Raw genomic sequence first — 18807 nt, 5'->3', positions numbered from 1 at the left:
CCTCTTTGTTCCCTGGATTGAAAGTGTGCAGTTTGTGAGGGGATCATCCAACTAAATAATAATAAATAAAATATGAATACTATATTTATAGACTGACAATCAATTGATACTTTTATTAATGGATGTTATTATTATAAAGTCAATAAGACCTCCTTACTATTTCTGTGACTCTTTCCACGATCCACACCTGAACCATGAAGTGCATCAGTATGCATGAAGGAGGTTAGATATAGGGCGGATGGACTGATGGATGGACATTATTCTTGCTGTTGCTCATAATAGTGAATCATTTCTCACTTTTCTTAATATATTGTATTGAGATACTTTAGGGCCAACTGATTAAATTAAGTTTGATTGATTTGATTAAAAAAGAAATCATAGTGGTCAAGATTTTCAGATCAAAACCACTTCAATACAATGATTATTAGAGAGAGAGAGAGAGAGAGAGATTCTACATTTAATTAAGAGCTAAAACACCAGCCACAGATACATCATAGATGATGCTTTTGTTGTGCTTCCCTCTGAAAATCAAGGTCTTTTGAATGTAAACACTGGGATGTTTACAGTATTTCACAAATTCATGACCTTCAGGGTTTTAAAACAATGTCTGATACTGTGTGGAGTCAAACGAGATAAATGTACTTTATCAAGGAAGCAGTGGGTTTGTAGTCAGATAAGCACAAAATAAGAGGTGGGGGTAGAGTAGAGGACAGGTTAGCATGCCCTTGAATGCTGTCTGTGAGACTAGTTTGTTTGGAAAGGACAAGTTAGAGAGACACACAGACAGACAGACAGACAGACGACTTTTATTATATGAATTAATCCCTTTGAGGTTCCCTCGGGTAAATTAAAAGCTCCAACATCCACACACAGCACTGTGAAAATTAGAGTCACACTTTACAGGAGACCGGAAAGAGATACACCAAACACCATAAAATATAGAATCAAATATAGAATAAAAAAGTCAAATGTCTCATGACTCATCCTAATACCATACTTAGTTTTTTGGCTTCGTGTTTTATATATTTGTTGTTTTATTTTTTTGTGTAAGTTACAGAATGACTGAGAGGGCAGTCGGTCATTGTTGTAATTTCCCGGGTGGCCACAGGGGGCAGTAAGCGCTGCACGGGGCTCTGCTGTGGCTCTGCTCTTCCTCGGTCCTTCTTACGTCACGTGTTTCCGCTCAGCGTAAAGTGTGCTCATGCAAAGCTAGCGGAACATGTTGATGTTTTATGTGCGTTTTGATGGAAGAATCGTCCTATAAACATGTTTACATGGCCGTGGAGGCTTAAACGTTTACAATAATTGTTAGTGTAATTGTAAAGCAGCTGCTGGAGCTGAATTAGTTAACTCACAACCATAACAACAACAACAACGTAAGTGGAGCGAATTGAAAGACGGTAAGTTTTCTCTTGTTCAAAGTTTAGCAGCGTGTTTAGCTCAGGTAAACAGCGTAACTCGTTCATGTATTATTAAACTTGACTCTCTAATTATAGTTTTACAGATACACCTAAATACAGTCCACAAGCTAAAGTTAGCAGCTACAAGTACCTGCTGGTTTGGATGTTATTACAGCCACAACACGAGGTAGAGTCTGTGCACTATGTAGAATTGTTATTATTATTATTATTATTATTATTATTATTCAGAAGTATATTGCATCCATCCGTCCATCTTCTACCGCTTTATCTCCACAGGAGGGTCGCCTCATAGTTGTAATTCACATAGTCTCGGTGTGTGTGTGTGTGTGTGTGTGTGTGAAAACATGGCTGCAAGACGTGAGAAAAAACTAAAACACAAAAAAAGTCAAAAACATGCCTAATTAACCATATGCTAGGTTAAGAATCTGATTGGCGCTTTATGACGCCAGCAGAACCTTTTCCTACTGTAGACTTACTGTCATACACCAAAGTAAACAAAGACAATATTCAGTGTTTTTAGTGTAGTGTATGTATATAGTGTATGTGATGAACTGTAGGGATGCACGATATTAGCGCCACCATTGATACTGATAGTGGTTAGAATGTATTATTGAATATCGGCCAACACAAATCATTATGTATATTATAGATTATTTATGTTTATTTATTTTGCACATTGAAGAAAAGTTATATCTCCATCTTCTGTGACATCACTTCTTTGCACACTCTTGGCATTCTCTCCATCAGCTTTGTGAGGTATTCACCTGGAATGGATTTAGTAATTGGTCCTGAAGGAGTTGTATTTACTTCTCAATACAGTATAAATCCTTCACTTTCACTAGGATCCTTCAGACCTTTTGGTTCAAAAGAAACAGTTGAATTTAAACATTTTGATAATGATTGCTTGGTTTGAATTCATTTATTTACAACCTGGTTGGTTTATAATTTGTCATAAAATGCTGTGAATGTTGTGTTGTATATGATGTATTGATTAGGATTAATTCCGAGTGTATTATTAGTTTATTTGTCTTGATCTTACTACAAAGGTGTTTCAGCTTTCTGTGACTACATGTCAACCCATGTTTGGATGTTTGATGACCAACCGTGTTATTTTGTTGTGACTGCTCCCTCAACAGGCACCATGGCTAATCTAGAGCAGTGGGTGAATGACCGTCTCCATGACATCTTGGGCTTGAGTGACAGATATGTGTCTCAGTTCATGATTGGCACTGCACGGAAAGCACAGACAGCTCAAGATTTTGTGGCTCGCCTCGAGCAGACGGGCACAATTGATGTTGACCAGAGTGTGATTGCCTTTGCACAAGAGCTTTTTGACAAGGTAAAGTGGTCCGATTATATTATTGTCTTGTATGTATTTTTACTTGAACTCAAACTCGAACTAGTAAGTAAGTAAGTAAATTTAATTTATAAAGTACATTTACACACAGCATAAGCTGACCAAAGTGCTGTACAGTGAAATATTAAAAAAAACAAAAAAATAATACAAAGTAATACAAAAAACATTTAACCAATAGTCATCATTAAATAAGATAAAACATGAATAGTGAAATAAGTAACATTCAAGACAGGGCACACAACACAGAAAATATAAAGAAAAGCAATACAGGATTAGGGAACAAGAAAGGCCAGGGAGTACAGGTGGGTTTTTAGCCTGGATTTGAAGGCAGAAATGGAGGGGGCAGATCTAATATCCAGGGGGAGCTGGATACTAGGCAATACGGTTCAAAAAAGTTGAATATCTGTCTGGTATTTTATTGTTATAATTACTCATGTTTACTGACCTTTTTATCATGATAATTGTTTTGCCATTGCACCCACCCAGAATCAAATGATCGAATGCTTAAATGTAACACAAAGTACTTTTCTGCTTTTAAAGTTTTGGTCCAAATAAAACGTTCCCACTGTGTTAACAGATTCCGGGCAAGCCGGTTGTTGAGAAAGCGTCCCGGGCGATTGAACGTGAAGCCATTGAAATGGACAGGAAGAATCGGACATACACGTTACTGGAAGACAGCGACAGTGATGGGGACGCTGTGCAGGACAAACAGAAAGGGAAAAGGAAAAGTAAGGACAGAGGAGACAGGAGGAAGCACATCAGACAGAAGAAGAAGAATGAGTCGTCTAGTGAGGATGAAGTACCTAAAAGGTTAGTTTCTATATTTTTTTGTGATATATTGTAACGCATTAGTGTGTATACCGTAATTTCCGGACTATTAAGCGCACCTAAATATAAGCCGCACCCACTGAATGTACAAAAACATACTTTGTTGGCACAAGAATAACAAAGAGCTCCTTAGAATTTTGAGTGTCTCCTGCTACAGATCCAAAACAACTCTGCTGTCTCAAATTTGTCCTGATTCATTTACCACCCGCCTGTCAGACATGTGCTGCCCACACTCATGTTCTGGGGCCTCATTTATAAAACTGTAGGTTCACCTGAAAAGTTGGCATAAGTATGAAATACAGAAAATATTCAGATTTATAAAACCATGCGCACGCACGTCCCACGCCAGGTTCCCTTCATAAAATACAATCAACTCGCAATTCAGCGCAGCTTTTGCGAGCTTCAGGTAACACCTGAGCGGGAGTGGCTGGAAAATCGTGGCAAATGCAGAGAGAACAAGAGAAAGTTCACACAATCAGAAGTTGAGGGGCAAAAAAGGTTTTATACAGTGTCATCGTAAGTAATGCCAAAAGGCAACAGTGTAACTAATAGTACTAACTAATAACAAATAGTGAGTAGCCACAGCTTATGCGGGTAGTCACTGTCACCTGCGAGGTTAGTGAATGGTTCACGGGGTAAGACATTATAAGAGGCTTGTTTTGTCAAATGGGATTTATGAAAATATCATTATAGAAGCACATTATTTATGGAAAATGATATGATAACATAAATATTTTGGCAATTAAGATGAAATTATTATTCTTTTTTTTGTGTTAAAATACAATATATAAATAAATACAGTTGAATATTCTGAGATCATATCTTATATCATTCGAAGGCTTTAAAACTGTTAATAAAATGTTTAAACCAGCAGTTCAAACTGAGAAGTACCAAAAATGTTCAGAAGCATTTTTTTTCTTCTATCATCAGAGGCAGTTCATCCCAGTCCATGAAGAATGAGGAAGAGGAGGAGGAAGAATGGGAGAAGGAAGAGCGCGAGCGATTGCAGGACATCGAAGAAAGAGATGCTTTTGCTGAGCGAGTGAGACAGAAAGACAAAGAAAAGACACGCAACATAGCAGAGAGGACTGACAAAAAGGTTAGAGACGACACAATTACAAGACATCTTCCAAACATAACTACATCTCACAGAAATAGAGCTTCACATTGGTTTGTTTTCCTCCAGGCCTACGAGGAGGCTCAGAAGAGGCTGAAGATGGCTGAAGAAGATCAGAATAAAATGGTTGGTGCTTTGAGCTAAAAGTCAAGTTTCTGCTTAAGGTGGAAAAACAAATCTTATCTTGTATTCTTGAATGAGTGATTTTTAACGAGGGCTGCAACTATTTTCATAATTGATCCCTCAAAACCCTCGAAATGAGGATGTTCTGAAATGTCTTTTGTCGTTTTACTGACGTCAAATGGAACAAAGAAACAAAACAATAATCCCGTTTAAAAAAGAAAAATGAATGAAAGAAGAAAAATTCAGGAAAAATGTGGAAATTATAACTTAATACTTAAAATTGATTAAGTAAATTAGTTTATTACCATATCATGTGGGAATTAGATTTTTCTTTTCTCAGAATCAAGAATTTGAGCTTATCTTAAATTGTAGCTGTATGCACATGTTTGTATTGTGATCATTATCTCTTCTCTTTTCCAAAGCTGCCAGAGTTGAGAAAGCGTTCTCGCTGGGATTATCTAAAAAAGAGAGAAGCAGAGAAGATTGAGGACCTGGAGGCAGAAATCATTGATGAGGAGTACCTCTTCAATACAGACGAGCTGAATGAGCGGGAGAGAAAAGACTTGGATTACAAACGCACCCTTCGAGACCTGGCTAAAGATTACAAGAAGGCTGGAGCCAAGGAACATGAGGAGAGGAAGAACAGATACTACATGCCGGAGGAGAAGAGAGGAAAGGTAGGAACAAGAGATGTGGAGCTTTTCCACTACATGGTACCGGCACGGCTGGACTCCCTTACAATAGAGATGCCATGTGCCATGCCGAGCCGAGCCTTCCTGGGACTATGTAGTGGAAAAGCGCCAGCAGTGTATAATGACACAATGCAAAGAAACAGTCACCTACTAAAGGTTGCCCAGATGACATCGTTTATATTCTCCTTTTGCTCGCTGACAAGGAGGTGCCCCAGAGAGACCTGGAGCTGGAGGAAATTCCCATGGAGTTAGGAGGGGAACAAGGTCGTTGGGAGGAAGAGAGGCTGAAGACGGCCTCCCTCAGCTTTGGGGCAAAGAAAGAACGAGAGCAAAGGATGAGGCGGGAGCAGGAGAAGTACCAGCTGGTCCTGGAGGAGGATGAGATGATCAACTTTGTCAGCGCTGCCATCACTATGAAGGGAACGGCAGAAAAGGTGGGCTTCATCTGGTAGTTGCTAATTCTTCATTGTAGTTTGTATTTGTTAAGTACATTGTTTATTCTTGTGACCGTTTTCAGTCTTTCGTCTTTGTTTCATTATTTATCAAATTGAAATAACAGTTTTCTAGTGACATCCCAAATTGTTCTAACCCTGTTGAGTTCAGGATCAAGAGGAACCGGCTCTGTCTCAGATGGAGCTGCAGAAACAGTCCCTGCAGGAGGTCAGACGCAGCCTTCCCATCTTTCCTTACAGAGGAGACCTGCTTGCTGCGATTCACCAGCACCAGATCCTGGTCATTGAAGGGGAGACAGGTTCTGGAAAAACCACCCAGATCCCACAGTACCTCCTTGAAGACGTGAGTGCAGAATTAATTGCAGCATCATTAAGTTTATGTGTAAAAATGTTGTTTTAAAGTGATAGTGCAGGTTATTGAAGTGACCTAATGAAGTCTAGTCTAGCTAAAGTCTGTGAAGGATACGTGTGCTGCTTTATGTCAGAGCCATAGAGAAAAGCAGGAGCTGCTGGTCAACTGCTGCCTCATTTGGGAACTTTGTGTCAATCTGAACAAGGGATTTCAAACACAACAAAGACAAAATAATACATTTGAATTTACTCACAGCAGCATCAGTGGATCAACAACGCGTTTTTGCAGTGATGTAATGTGGATTTCTTTCAGTTTGTGGTCCACTAGTTAAATTTCTAATTGTGAATAACATGGCTGTACAATTATTATTAGTGAATCCACTACTCAATTTACTCTCTGATGACACGTCATGGTCATTTTGTGACTTACAGAATACATTTCTCACATGTATCTGCTTTAAGTGGTTAAAGTCGTTGTCGAGCTGTTTTTCTTGCACATTATAGCACTACCATACTAACCATTCTGCACAGCTACTGGTGTTCACCCCTCTGACCTGCTGTTTGTGTCACAGGGCTTCACTGAAGGTGGCATGAAGATCGGATGCACACAGCCGCGCAGAGTGGCAGCCATGTCTGTTGCAGCCAGAGTGGCACAGGAAATGAGTGTCAAGCTTGGCAATGAGGTGAGGTTAACACATTAACACATTAACACATTAAAACGTTAACACATGAAAACACGTTGATCACATTTTCCACTTTCCCTTTCACAGTCTCTCGGTAGTAGAAATATTTCATATCTGAATTACGTGTCAAAGATGTGATGTCATGACTGGGTTTGTTTACAACTCCACTAGATTGTATTTGTATGGAGTCAATCAGAATTTCTCTCATTTAAAACTTTCATCAAAAAACATGTTTTGTGATGCAATCTTAATTTCCTTCATCAGGTTGGATACAGCATTCGCTTTGAGGACTGCACGTCAGAAAAAACCATCCTAAAGTACATGACAGATGGCATGCTGCTGCGAGAGTTTCTTACTGAGCCTGACCTGGCCAGCTACAGGTGAGACAGGCAGGCAGGCACACAGGCACACAGACAGACAGACAGAGAGTCATATTTTGGTGCTGTGGGGGAGATATTTGCAGTGTGCAGTTTCATATTGTTGTCAGAAACTCTCGCCTTTATATGAACTTTGCTGATAAGTCACATTCTTTTTGTGCATCATCTGTCTGCCCATCTCTGGCTTCATATTGTTTCTCCAGTGTGTAGAAACTATTTAGTTCCACAGCCACAGAGCCTTATTATTGCATTCTATGATCACTATATGGACTCACTGGCCATCACAACAATTCATACTGAATACCATGAAAGGTGTGTGTTTTCAGGGTTTCCACGTAGTGTCACGTTTCATCATGGCAGCTCTCTCTCTCTCTCTGTCTGTCTCTCTCTCTCTCTCTCTGTCTGTCTGTCTGTCTCTCTCTCTCTCTGTCTGTCTGTCTGTCTCTCTCTCTCTCTCTCTCTCTCTCTGTCTGTCTCTCTCTCTCTCTCTCTGTCTGTCTGTCTCTCTCTCTCTCTGTCTCTCTGTCTCTCTGTCTGTCTCTCTGCAGCGTGGTCATCATCGATGAGGCCCACGAGCGAACGCTTCACACAGACATCCTGTTTGGTTTGATAAAGGACATCGCCAGGTTCAGACCCGACTTGAAGGTGCTGGTGGCCAGTGCCACCCTCGACACTGAACGCTTCTCCTGCTTTTTCGACGACGCGCCCGTCTTTAGGATTCCTGGCAGGAGGTTCCCTGTCGACATCTTCTACACTAAAGTAGGAACAAGCATGTTGTTTAAATATTAACAGAACATCATTTTTTTTGATTACCTGAATTGTTGAGTTAGGGTTTGTTGCTTGAATGAAAGCAACACATTAAAAATCTGCGTTTAAAAATGTAGAATGTGAAAAAGACAAATCCTCTTTTGTCTCACCCTGAAACAATGAATCAAGTATAAGTCAATTAATAAATTAACTACTTTGAAGTATTTTGAGTGTTTTTCTTTTAATAATTAAAAATAAGCGCTCTGATTTTACAGCTTCTTAAATGTGAATCTTTTCTGGTTTCTTATCATTAAAACCTCTGCTGGTTCTGTAAATATTTCACAATGAGATCCTATTTGAAACAAGTCATAGATTTACTGAACAGAAACACTGGAGAGAGTTTTACTTTTAAACAAGTGCTGAAACTGTTAACTGGCTGGATCCACCTGTAGTAAGGTGTTTAATTATGTCTATTTCTAATGATTTAAAATGACTCTAAACACAGACCCTAACTGTTGGCTTGTTACGTTGCTCAGGCTCCAGAGGCAGACTATCTGGAAGCGTGTGTGGTTTCAGTTCTACAGATCCACGTCACCCAGGCTACTGGAGACATTCTGGTCTTTCTCACTGGACAGGTATTGTTTATGTCATGATTCTTCAATATTTTTTTCAACCGTTGTTCTCTGTGCTTTGGTTGACACTTTAAGGGAAATGCCACATATTTTGAAGTGTGGTTGTATGAGGTGCTGACATTTATACCCCAGTATACATTTATACTGGTTAAATAAACATTTAATCCCTGGTTGAAATGGTTTTCAGACCATTGGGAATGTGGCCTTTCTCCTGCAACTGGCATTGGTACGAACCCTTGGCTACTGGAAGATTTTGTAAATTTCCCTTGGGGATGAAAAGGTGTCTATCTAATCTAATCTAATGTAATCTAATCTAAAGCAACATCAATTTGAAGAAAGCCTCTGTGTCTCAGGCTGGTTCCCAGTGTAGGGGCCAGACCAGGGGCCAGACCAGGGGCCAGACCAGGGGCCAGACCAGGGACAAGCAGTGAGCACTGACCTCATATTTACAAACATAACCTGAACTCTTCTTTTAACCTCTGCCCACATGTGTCCGGCAGGAGGAGATCGAAGCATGTTGCGAGTCGCTGCAGGAAAGATGCAGACGACTAGGATCGAAGATCGCTGAGCTGCTGATTCTTCCTATATATGCCAACCTGCCGTCAGAAATGCAGACAAAGATCTTTGAACCCACTCCGCCTGGAGCCCGTAAAGTGAGCACATGTCTTACCTTTCTTTCTGCAGAGTCCTTGGGAAGCGTTTACTGTCTCCTAATCTAACTTGTCACTAAAAGATTAATGTAAATGAAGACACATCACTATCTTCTCTCCTTCATTTTTGGGTCATTATACTGGTAATGACCAACAGAGGCCGCTGTTGTCGTCTGAGGGGAAAAGCCTTCTTTTGTAGTTTGTTCCTCTTCAACACAACTGAATTTAATTAACTCACCAAAACATGTTTCTGTGTTTGTTTTCCCATCAATTCAAGGTGGTGGTGGCGACCAACATAGCAGAAACCTCACTGACCATAGATGGGATTATCTATGTCATTGATCCAGGGTTCTGCAAGCAGAAAAGTTACAATGCCCGCACTGGCATGGAGTCGCTCATCGTTACACCCTGCTCACGGGTAATTACTCACTCTTTCAACTCATTCACTAAAGGTGCAAATTGAACAATATTGTATTGACCTGATTCAATTTCTGCATATTATTCTATATGTGAGTAAATATAAGTAACATGTCGCAGTCCTTTCTCACAGAATATAAACAGTCAGTATCAGTAGTTTTGTTTTGACAAATGTTCAATGTATGAAAAATCAATCAATGTATTTATTAGGGATGCAACAATATTCGGTATTTTACAATACACAACGGCAAACAGCGGTGTTTTGGTACGTTTCGGCCGTCACAAAACTTTCTCAAATGTTTTAACAGCCACGCATGCTGTGTGATTACATCCAGTCAGGAGCAGAGACGTGAGAGCAGCGCTGCACTGTGCAGGCTCAGTGACACGCTCTGCTCATGCCGCCTTCAGAGCCAACGTCGCTGAATTTCCTATTGTTTAAATAAAGTTTGTGGTTTGATTATATCTCTGTAATTATTTTTACAATGCAATATGGCCTTTGCTAGTCTGAGTAGTTTTCTATTAAGATATTGAAACCGTGATGCATACCGAACTGTGGGAAAACTGTACCATAGTATTTATACACCACAGTTCATGCAACAGGGAATCTACCAGTGGATTTAATATGTTTTCGACCGAGACATTTGTGCTGATGTGTAGACCATCTAGTTTTAACAGCTATTAAAAAAGCTCCATAAAAAAATCTGCTCCTATAAATAAGAATTAAACGGTACATTTGTTTACAGTGTAGTAGTGAAAGCAAATTCAAGTTGACCAGATGGACCAGATGACTTTTTTCTGAGTGCACCACAGTCACACATCTTCCAGAATAGTTGGGATGTTAAAAACAGACAATTGTTATGTTGTTGATGGTGCAGTAGAGAGGGAAACACTGTGTGCATTGTAATTCTCTGTAGGGTTTGTTTTTTCATGCTGTGTATTTCTGTTTCATTGTCAGGCTTCAGCCAACCAGAGAGCAGGGCGTGCAGGCAGGGTGGCTGCTGGGAAATGTTTCAGGCTTTACACCGCCTGGGCCTTTAAACATGAAATGGAAGAAACGACTGTACCTGAGATTCAGAGGACCAACCTCGGAAATGTCGTCCTGCTGCTGAAGAGTCTTGGTGAGAGGATGGTGTGCTCTGTAGTGATTAGAGGGAAGATAGAACAGATTAACCAGTAGCTTCTTTTTTGCAGGCATCAATGACCTCATCCACTTTGACTTCATGGACCCTCCACCTCATGAAACGCTGGTGTTGGCACTGGAGCAGCTTTACGCCTTGGGAGCCCTCAATCATCTGGGGGAGCTCACCAAGGTACAGGATTATGGCTTGTGTTGATGAACGTGTTGATCAGTATTTACATCATTGCACCACATGTGACAAGAAAGTACGTAGGTGAGGCTTTAGTTAAGGCCTTAAAAAAAGGTTTTAACCACACATAGAGACTGCGTTTCTGGAGCCCTGTAATTCTTTTTGTGTTTTTTAAATTGGACCCTAGAGTGGGAAAATCCCAAAATGCCACCCTTGCATGTTCGTGTAAACGACCAATACTCCACTTTGAGGAAACAATGTCATAATCTCATCTGTCTCATGTGCTTGCATTTGCTGTTTCTGTGTCAAGTCTGCACAAGCGAGCAAGCAACTTACAGATCACAGAGCATCAATAAATGGGCGAAGACGCTGTATTTACAAGCCTTTTATAACTTTTATAACTTTATTATCTGAGTGTGTCACTGATGATAATCACACCAATCACCATTTGTACTGTTTTATCAGCTCGGTCGAAGGATGGCTGAGTTACCTGTGGACCCCATGCTGAGCAAGATGATCCTGGCCTCTGAGCAGTAAGTGAGCATTTATTTAATAACATGCATAAATACTGTGTACAATTGAATTAATACACATCATATTTCGACAACAGTTGGGACTAAACCTGGTTAGGGTTAACGCAATAGGTTGTTTCTCTGGACTCATGAAAGGAGAGAGACAGTACACTGTACATCCACTCTAATATAAAGTATCTAGTGTTTATGATCTGTATGAGCTTAAAATGTAGTTATTGCCTTTCATACCTGATGATACCTGCTTCATTTATTTGGCATTTTAAGGTTAAATTTAGGATATTTACATGTTTTAGAAACAATGAAATTGTCTTTAAAAATGGTCAAAGTCTACTATATGGCTTAAAATGTATAATAAGTGACTTTAAGTATATTGTCGTTTTCATGCATTTTCAAGCACAGACACACAGGTCTCCTCCTCTTCTAGTAGAGAAGAGCAGTCGAGCACAGACACACAGGTCTCCTCCTCTAGTAGAGAAGAGTAATCGAGCACAGACACACAGGTCTCCTCCTCCTCTAGTAGAGAAGAGCAATCGAGCACAGACACACAGGTCTCCTCTAGTAGAGAAGAGTAATCGAGCACAGACACACAGGTCTCCTCCTCTTCTAGTAGAGAAGAGCAATCGAGCACAGACACACAGGTCTCCTCCTCTAGTAGAGAAGAGCAATCGAGCGCAGACACACTGGTCTCCTCCTCCTCTAGTAGAGAAGAGCAATCGAGCACAGACACACAGGTCTCCTCCTCTAGTAGAGAAGAGCAATCGAGCGCAGACACACTGGTCTCCTCCTCCTCTAGTAGAGAAGAGCAGTCGAGCACAGACACACAGGTCTCCTCCTCTCGTAGAGAAGAGCAATCGAGCGCAGACACACTGGTCTCCTCTAGTAGAGAAGAGCAATCAAGCACAGACACACTGGTCTCCTCCTCTAGTAGAGAAGAGTAATCGAGCACAGACACACAGGTCTCCTCCTCTTCTAGTAGAGAAGAGCAATCGAGCACAGACACACAGGTCTCCTCCTCTTCTAGTAGAGAAGAGCAATCGAGCACAGACACACAGGTCTCCTCTTCTAGTAGAGAAGAGCAATCAAGCACAGACACACTGGTCTCCTCCTCTAGTAGAGAAGAGCAATCGAGCGCAGACACACTGGTCTCCTCCTCTAGTAGAGAAGAGCAATCAAGCACAGACACACTGGTCTCCTCCTCTAGTAGAGAAGAGCAATCGAGCGCAGACACACTGGTCTCCTCCTCTAGTAGAGAAGAGCAATCGAGCGCAGACACACTGGTCTCCTCCTCTAGTAGAGAAGAGCAATCAAGCACAGACACACAGGTCTCCTCCTCCTCTAGTAGAGAAGAACAGTTGAGCACAGACACACTGGTCTCCTCCTTTAGTAGAGAAGAGCAATCGAGCACAGACACACGGATGTGACCTGGGTGTTGTTCTTCTCTCTTGTTTGTTTCTGTCAGGTACAAATGCTCAGAGGAGGTGTTGACAATAGCAGCCATGCTGTCTGTGAACAACTCTATTTTCTACCGACCCAAAGACAAGGTTGTACACGCCGACAATGCCAGGATGAACTTTGTGGTGCCGGGGGGAGACCACCTGGTGCTGCTCAATGTCTACACGCAGGTATTGTAATGTCAGTGGTGATAGAATTATCCTCTGGTTTATGAACTGCTTCAGGTGGCGTCCACACCAAAAACACATCATCACAAACTTCACCCTTGTATTTTTGTGGTAATATTGTAACCTGTTGTTTTAGAAGAGGAAAGAACCAGGCGGACTTGGAGGAAATGGCTGCAACTGGTCGACTGCAGGATAATCGGTGGATGCATCAGCGGCCATTCAGAGGGGTTTGTGGTTTCTCTAGTTTATCAGATGAATCCATATACCACATGTTCGCCGGATCTCGACTCCTTCCTTAATTATCTGTCGGATTGTTTCTGATAAACCACAAACCCTCTCTGAATGGCTGCTGATGCATCCACCTTTAATCCACTTATTTCACCCTCCACAAAAGCAGCCGTTTCCTCCAAGTCTGCAGAAAAGATGCATTTTCTTGCATGTCCTTCTTAAAGTATCTCCTTGTTTGTGAAACCTATTCTTAAGTACAATTCCACCAAATGCTCCTCAGCATTTTAACAACGCTCCTCTTCTAAAACCAGGGTGTCCGCGGGGTCTTAAAAAGTATTAAAAGTTGATAAATCAATTTTAGGAAAATGAAGGCCCTTAAAAAGTATTAAAAAGTCTTAGTGGCGATTTCATGAGGTATTAAATGTTGTCCATAGAGTTTGACTGCAAATGCATGAATGTATTTATTGTCCTCCCCACGTTTGTTAAACACTACGATCTCGCACTCGCACGAAATAAACTCCAAAATCGCCAGAGATGGGAAAGTGTACGTTTGCAGACTCCTGGTTGGAGATCCCTGAATTTCAGCCATGACTGAAGCCTGTTGCTGAGAACAGGCCTTTTGTTTTTATTGCAGAAAGAAGATAAGCGTAGCCTCCATGGGCATCAACGCTGTTAAGTCACATAGATTTAATTGCAAACTAAAAACTAAACTGTTTGTGTTGCTAATTACAGCTTGAAATGGCGATAAGGTCTTAAAATACTTTGAAAAGGTCTTGAGAAAGTCTTAGAAAGGTATTGAAATGAACTTCAAGATTCCTGCATATACCCTGAAAACAACAGGCTAGAATATTACCTCTTTATTCTTGTAAACGTGTGACTTTATTCTCAAAGTCTGTGATTTATTTTTGTTTGTACAATGTCTGTTTTTTCCTCAGTGGGTGGAGAGCAACTTCTCTACTCAGTGGTGCTACGAGAACTTCATCCAGTTTCGCTCCATGAAGAGGGCGCGGGATGTCCGGGACCAGCTGGAGGGCCTGATGAGCCGTATTGAGGTGGAGGTGGTCAGCTCCCAGGGAGACGGTGTGCCTATTCGCAAGGTCAGTGAGGAAGTGAGGAAGTCATCCAGAGGTTCAACGTCCTGCTATTTCTTATGTTGATACAGTGCTGTGCAGAGGTGCAAACTTTTAATAATGTCCATATTTTTCAAATACAGGACATTATGAATTATGCACACTAAAAATAAATAAATAATATGGCTTCTATAGGCAAACGTCATTGTTTACTATGACCTTTAGCCTGGAACACATTTTCCATATGTTCTGGATGAATTCTGGTAAGTTGATTTCAGTAATCATTGCAGATACATTTGTGTTGACGCTCATTGACCCGCCATGCTTATAAATGAAGTAGCAGCATTCAGCACAAAGGTGTTGGCTGAAGCTCGAGCTTATTTGAAATACTTTTGTTTAGAGCTGAAATGATTCATCGATGTTTGATAATCGATTAATCGGCTTTTTTCATGATTAAAACAAGATTTCCGATTGTTTAAGCTTCTTAAATGTGAATATTTCCTTCATGTCTTTGCTCTGGATAACAATGAAATCATCATCATTTCCAGGTCAACATGTTTTTAGGTTTTCTGATGTTTTATGAACCAAACGATTCATCGATTATGAAATGAATTGTTAGTTGCAGCTCTAACGTTGAAACGTGTACAAATCAACAATGTGAGCAGCTGCATGTGCCAGTGATTGTGATGACACTCACTTCGGTGTGTGTGTGTGTGTGTGTGTGTGTGTGTGTGTGTGTGTGTGTGCGCGTGCGCGTGTGTGTGTGCGTGCGTGCGCGTGTGCAGGCGGTGACGGCAGGATATTTCTATCACACAGCACGACTCAGCAAAGGCGGCTACAAGACAGTGAAGCACCAGCAGACGGTCTACGTTCACCCCAACAGCTCTCTGTTTGAGGAGCAGCCTCGCTGGCTCATCTACCACGAGCTGGTCTTCACCACCAAAGAGTTCATGAGACAGGTCTGCTCTCCAGTTCCTATCAGTTACAATTATAAATTATAAAAAATAAACTTATTAATCAGTGATTCAACACGACGTAAGGATTCATTCACACAGAAAAAGAACTTCTACAAAGGTTTTCCATAAATACAACATTGTCTCAAGAAATGTCTTCATCCACACAAAACTACTGTGGTCCATGCGCCACACAGACCAAACACTCTCCAATTACAACTATAGCTATTTCCCATAGTAACGCGTTGGTCGTCTACATGAAAACGTGTTGAGAGGTTGGTTATTATTTGGAGTACGAGTATTCATATTTGTCTTTTTATTCTCTCGCCATCATCACTTCAGCAACATATAATAATATATATAATAATATATATAATAATATCACTTGGATGGCTTGTATTTAGTTTTGTGCCTTTTTGGTTCTTGTTTGAAAGACTCCATAAGTTTCAGTTCATTAGTATTGTTTATTATTTTCTTTAATACTCTCCATCCCAGTAGAGTGTCACTGTAAGAGCGCAAAGCATTCTGGTCCATGTAGTCACAGCAGAGCAGCTTTACTTTAATTACTCACTGCAGTGTCACACACACACACACACACACATGCATATTTGAGCTCAGTGCATGTTGTTGCAACTATTCAGTGTAAACTGAACAAACTGAATTCTCATCTCCTGTCATTGTGTCCCGATCGACGCCCCGGGGGCAAATAGAGCATAACTCCTTAAAGAAACAGCCCTATACAGTCGTTTAACCAAGTCCATCCAACAGTTGTGTTATCACATCATCATCAGCCGTACTCTTCAATCCTCTTTCTCTTTCTTTGGAAACCACACAGTGATTTCCTGATTTCACCTTTAGTAGCATCTTCAAATGGCGTTTGAAAACTAAACGGCAGATTACATTTTTTTAACTGAACTTAAACTTTTGTCTGTACAGTCTCTAAATCTGTTGTCAAGAGAGTGTGTGAGACACTTCACACCTATTAGCTGCTCCACCACTCCCACTCTGCATACTGGTCTTCAGCAGCAGCAACAACTTCCTACACTGCAAAGAAACCTTAAAAAAGGGGAAAGATTTTAAATAGAGAGTCAGTCCAATTGAAATAGATACAAATGTAGTTTCAGAGATATAGAGGTAGAGTCATTTGTGACATATGAAACCTCTCATGTGATGACACAGAGCTGGGACTATTTTGAATAACGGTCCTACCGTTTTCTTTGCTAATAATTATTAACCCAAGAAAGCAGCGGTGGTTAAACATGTCAATAACTTTATAATAAAGTCACAGCTCAATAACTGTCTGTGACCACGACACATTGATCACAAAGCTTCCTGGAACATATTTCACCATTTTATATTCTTTGGCACATTTCAGTATCACATTGCAGATTCTCTGTCTCATGCTTACAGGTGATCGAGATAGACAGTGGCTGGCTGCTTGAAGTGGCTCCTCACTACTATAAAAGCAAGGAGCTTGAAGACAGCAGCAGCAAGAAGATGCCCCGCAAGCAGGGCAAAACCAAAGAGGAGCTGGGCTGAAGAGAGGAGCCACACTCAGGTTCCAGTGGACAGAGTTCACTTCAACTGTTGTTGTGAACCACGCCCTTTTCTTCAAACACGCTATGATGTCACGACTGTTGATGACAATAAAGTGAGTCTGACTGTATGGATGAGTCTGGTGTCAACATGAGAGAATCAGAGCTGATTACACACACACACACACACACACACACTATTAACACTGATGCTGCTGTGACCATCAGTGTTAATAGTGTGGCGTGGCTGCACATACATGAAGGTATGGGTGGTCCTACAACTCTAAACAAAGATTGTACATACATACATACATACATACATACATATATATATATATATATATATATATAAATAAATATGTATATATATATATATGTACATGTGTATATATACATATATATGTATACAGATGGAGTGGATATAAAAGTCTACACACCCCTGCTCAAATGCCAGGTTTTGGTCATGTAAAAAAATGACATCAAGATAAATAATTTCACAACTTCTTCCACCTTTAATGTGACCTATGACCTGTACAACGCAATTGAAAAACAAACCGAAATCTTTCAGGGAGGTGAAGTAAAAATAAACAACTGAGATAATGTGGTTGCATAAGTGTGCACACCCTTTTATAACTGGGGATGCTGCCGTGTTCAGATTTAACCAATGACATCAAACTCATGTTAAACTGGAGTCAGCACACACCTGTCACCAATCAAAGTGCCTCTGATCAACCCCAAATAAAGGTCAGCTGTTCAGGCTTTTCCTGACATTTTTGCAGCCACATCTTCCAGCACAAGCCACGGTCTGCAGAGAGCTTCCAACGCATCAGAGGGATCTCATTATTCAAAGATATCAGTCAGGTGAAGGCTATAAAAGAATTTCCAAGGAATTAAATATGCCGTGGAACACAGTGAAGACCGTTATCATCAAGTGGAGAAAATATGGCACAACAGTGACATTACCAAGAACAGGACATACGTCCAAAAGTGACGATAAGATGAGAAGAAAACTAGTCAGGGAGCTGCCGAGAGGCCGACAGCAACACTGAAGGAGCTGCAGGAATTTCTGTCAAGTACTGGCTGTGTAGTACATGTGACAACAATCTCCCGTCTTCTTCATATGTCTGGGCTATGGGGTAGGATGGCAAGACGGAAGCCTTATCTTACAAAGAAAAACATCCAAGCTCGGCTTAAATTTGCAAAAAGACATCTGAAATGGGGAAATGTGTTATGGTCTGATGAAACCAAGGCTGAACTTTCTGGACTTAATTCCATAAAGTGTATTTGGTGCAAAAACAACTCTGCTCATCACCATAAGAACACCATACCTACAGTGAAGCATGGTGGTGGCGGCAGCATCATGCTTTAGGGCTGTTTTTCTTCCGCTGGAACTGGGGCCTTCGTCAGGGTGGAGGGAATTATCAGTGTCAGTGTTGGCCTTCTGTTACAAAGCGGAAGAGGAAGAGGAAGAGGAACTTCGTCTTTCAGCACGACAATGACCCAAAGCACACATCTAAATCAACTAAAGAATGGCTTCACCGGAATAAGATTGAGTCTTTGGAATGGTCCAGCCAGAGTCCAGACCTGAATCCCATCCAACATCTGTGGGGTGATCTGAAGAGGGCTGTGCACAGGAGATGCCCTCGCCATCTGTCAGATTGGAGCAGTTTTGCAAAGAAGAGTGGGCAAATATTGCTACATCAAGATTTGCCACG

At 40.9% G+C, this 18807-nt stretch overlaps 1 protein-coding gene across 2 annotated transcripts in view; it reads left to right on the top strand.

The window, feature by feature from the left end:
- The first annotated feature begins 1171 nt into the window (after positions 1-1171).
- dhx16 (DEAH (Asp-Glu-Ala-His) box polypeptide 16) overlaps positions 1172-18807 on the top strand; it is a 19149-nt gene continuing 1513 nt past the window's right edge. The window contains exons 1-21 of one of the 2 annotated variants that reach the window (XR_009241984.1): positions 1172-1400; positions 2558-2760; positions 3356-3588; positions 4537-4705; positions 4793-4849; positions 5269-5523; positions 5742-5972; positions 6142-6333; positions 6914-7024; positions 7289-7404; positions 7950-8160; positions 8685-8783; positions 9281-9433; positions 9708-9848; positions 10803-10965; positions 11039-11157; positions 11620-11687; positions 13147-13309; positions 14470-14631; positions 15390-15563; positions 16968-17208. Coding sequence is in view for 1 of the 2 variants with exons in the window: in XM_058647558.1 (XP_058503541.1) it covers positions 2563-2760; positions 3356-3588; positions 4537-4705; positions 4793-4849; positions 5269-5523; positions 5742-5972; positions 6142-6333; positions 6914-7024; positions 7289-7404; positions 7950-8160; positions 8685-8783; positions 9281-9433; positions 9708-9848; positions 10803-10965; positions 11039-11157; positions 11620-11687; positions 13147-13309; positions 14470-14631; positions 15390-15563; positions 16968-17096 (3144 nt within the window). In the remaining variant the exon portion in view is untranslated. Of the gene's footprint in view, positions 1401-2557; positions 2761-3355; positions 3589-4536; positions 4706-4792; positions 4850-5268; positions 5524-5741; positions 5973-6141; positions 6334-6913; positions 7025-7288; positions 7405-7949; positions 8161-8684; positions 8784-9280; positions 9434-9707; positions 9849-10802; positions 10966-11038; positions 11158-11619; positions 11688-13146; positions 13310-14469; positions 14632-15389; positions 15564-16967; positions 17224-18807 lie in introns of those variants that run through there. The other variant, XM_058647558.1, reaches the window with a different exon arrangement.

Source organism: Solea solea, chromosome 13 (assembly GCF_958295425.1).
Source record: "Solea solea chromosome 13, fSolSol10.1, whole genome shotgun sequence".
NCBI lineage: Eukaryota > Metazoa > Chordata > Actinopteri > Pleuronectiformes > Soleidae > Solea > Solea solea.
This window is presented reverse-complemented; position numbering and strand designations above follow the sequence as displayed.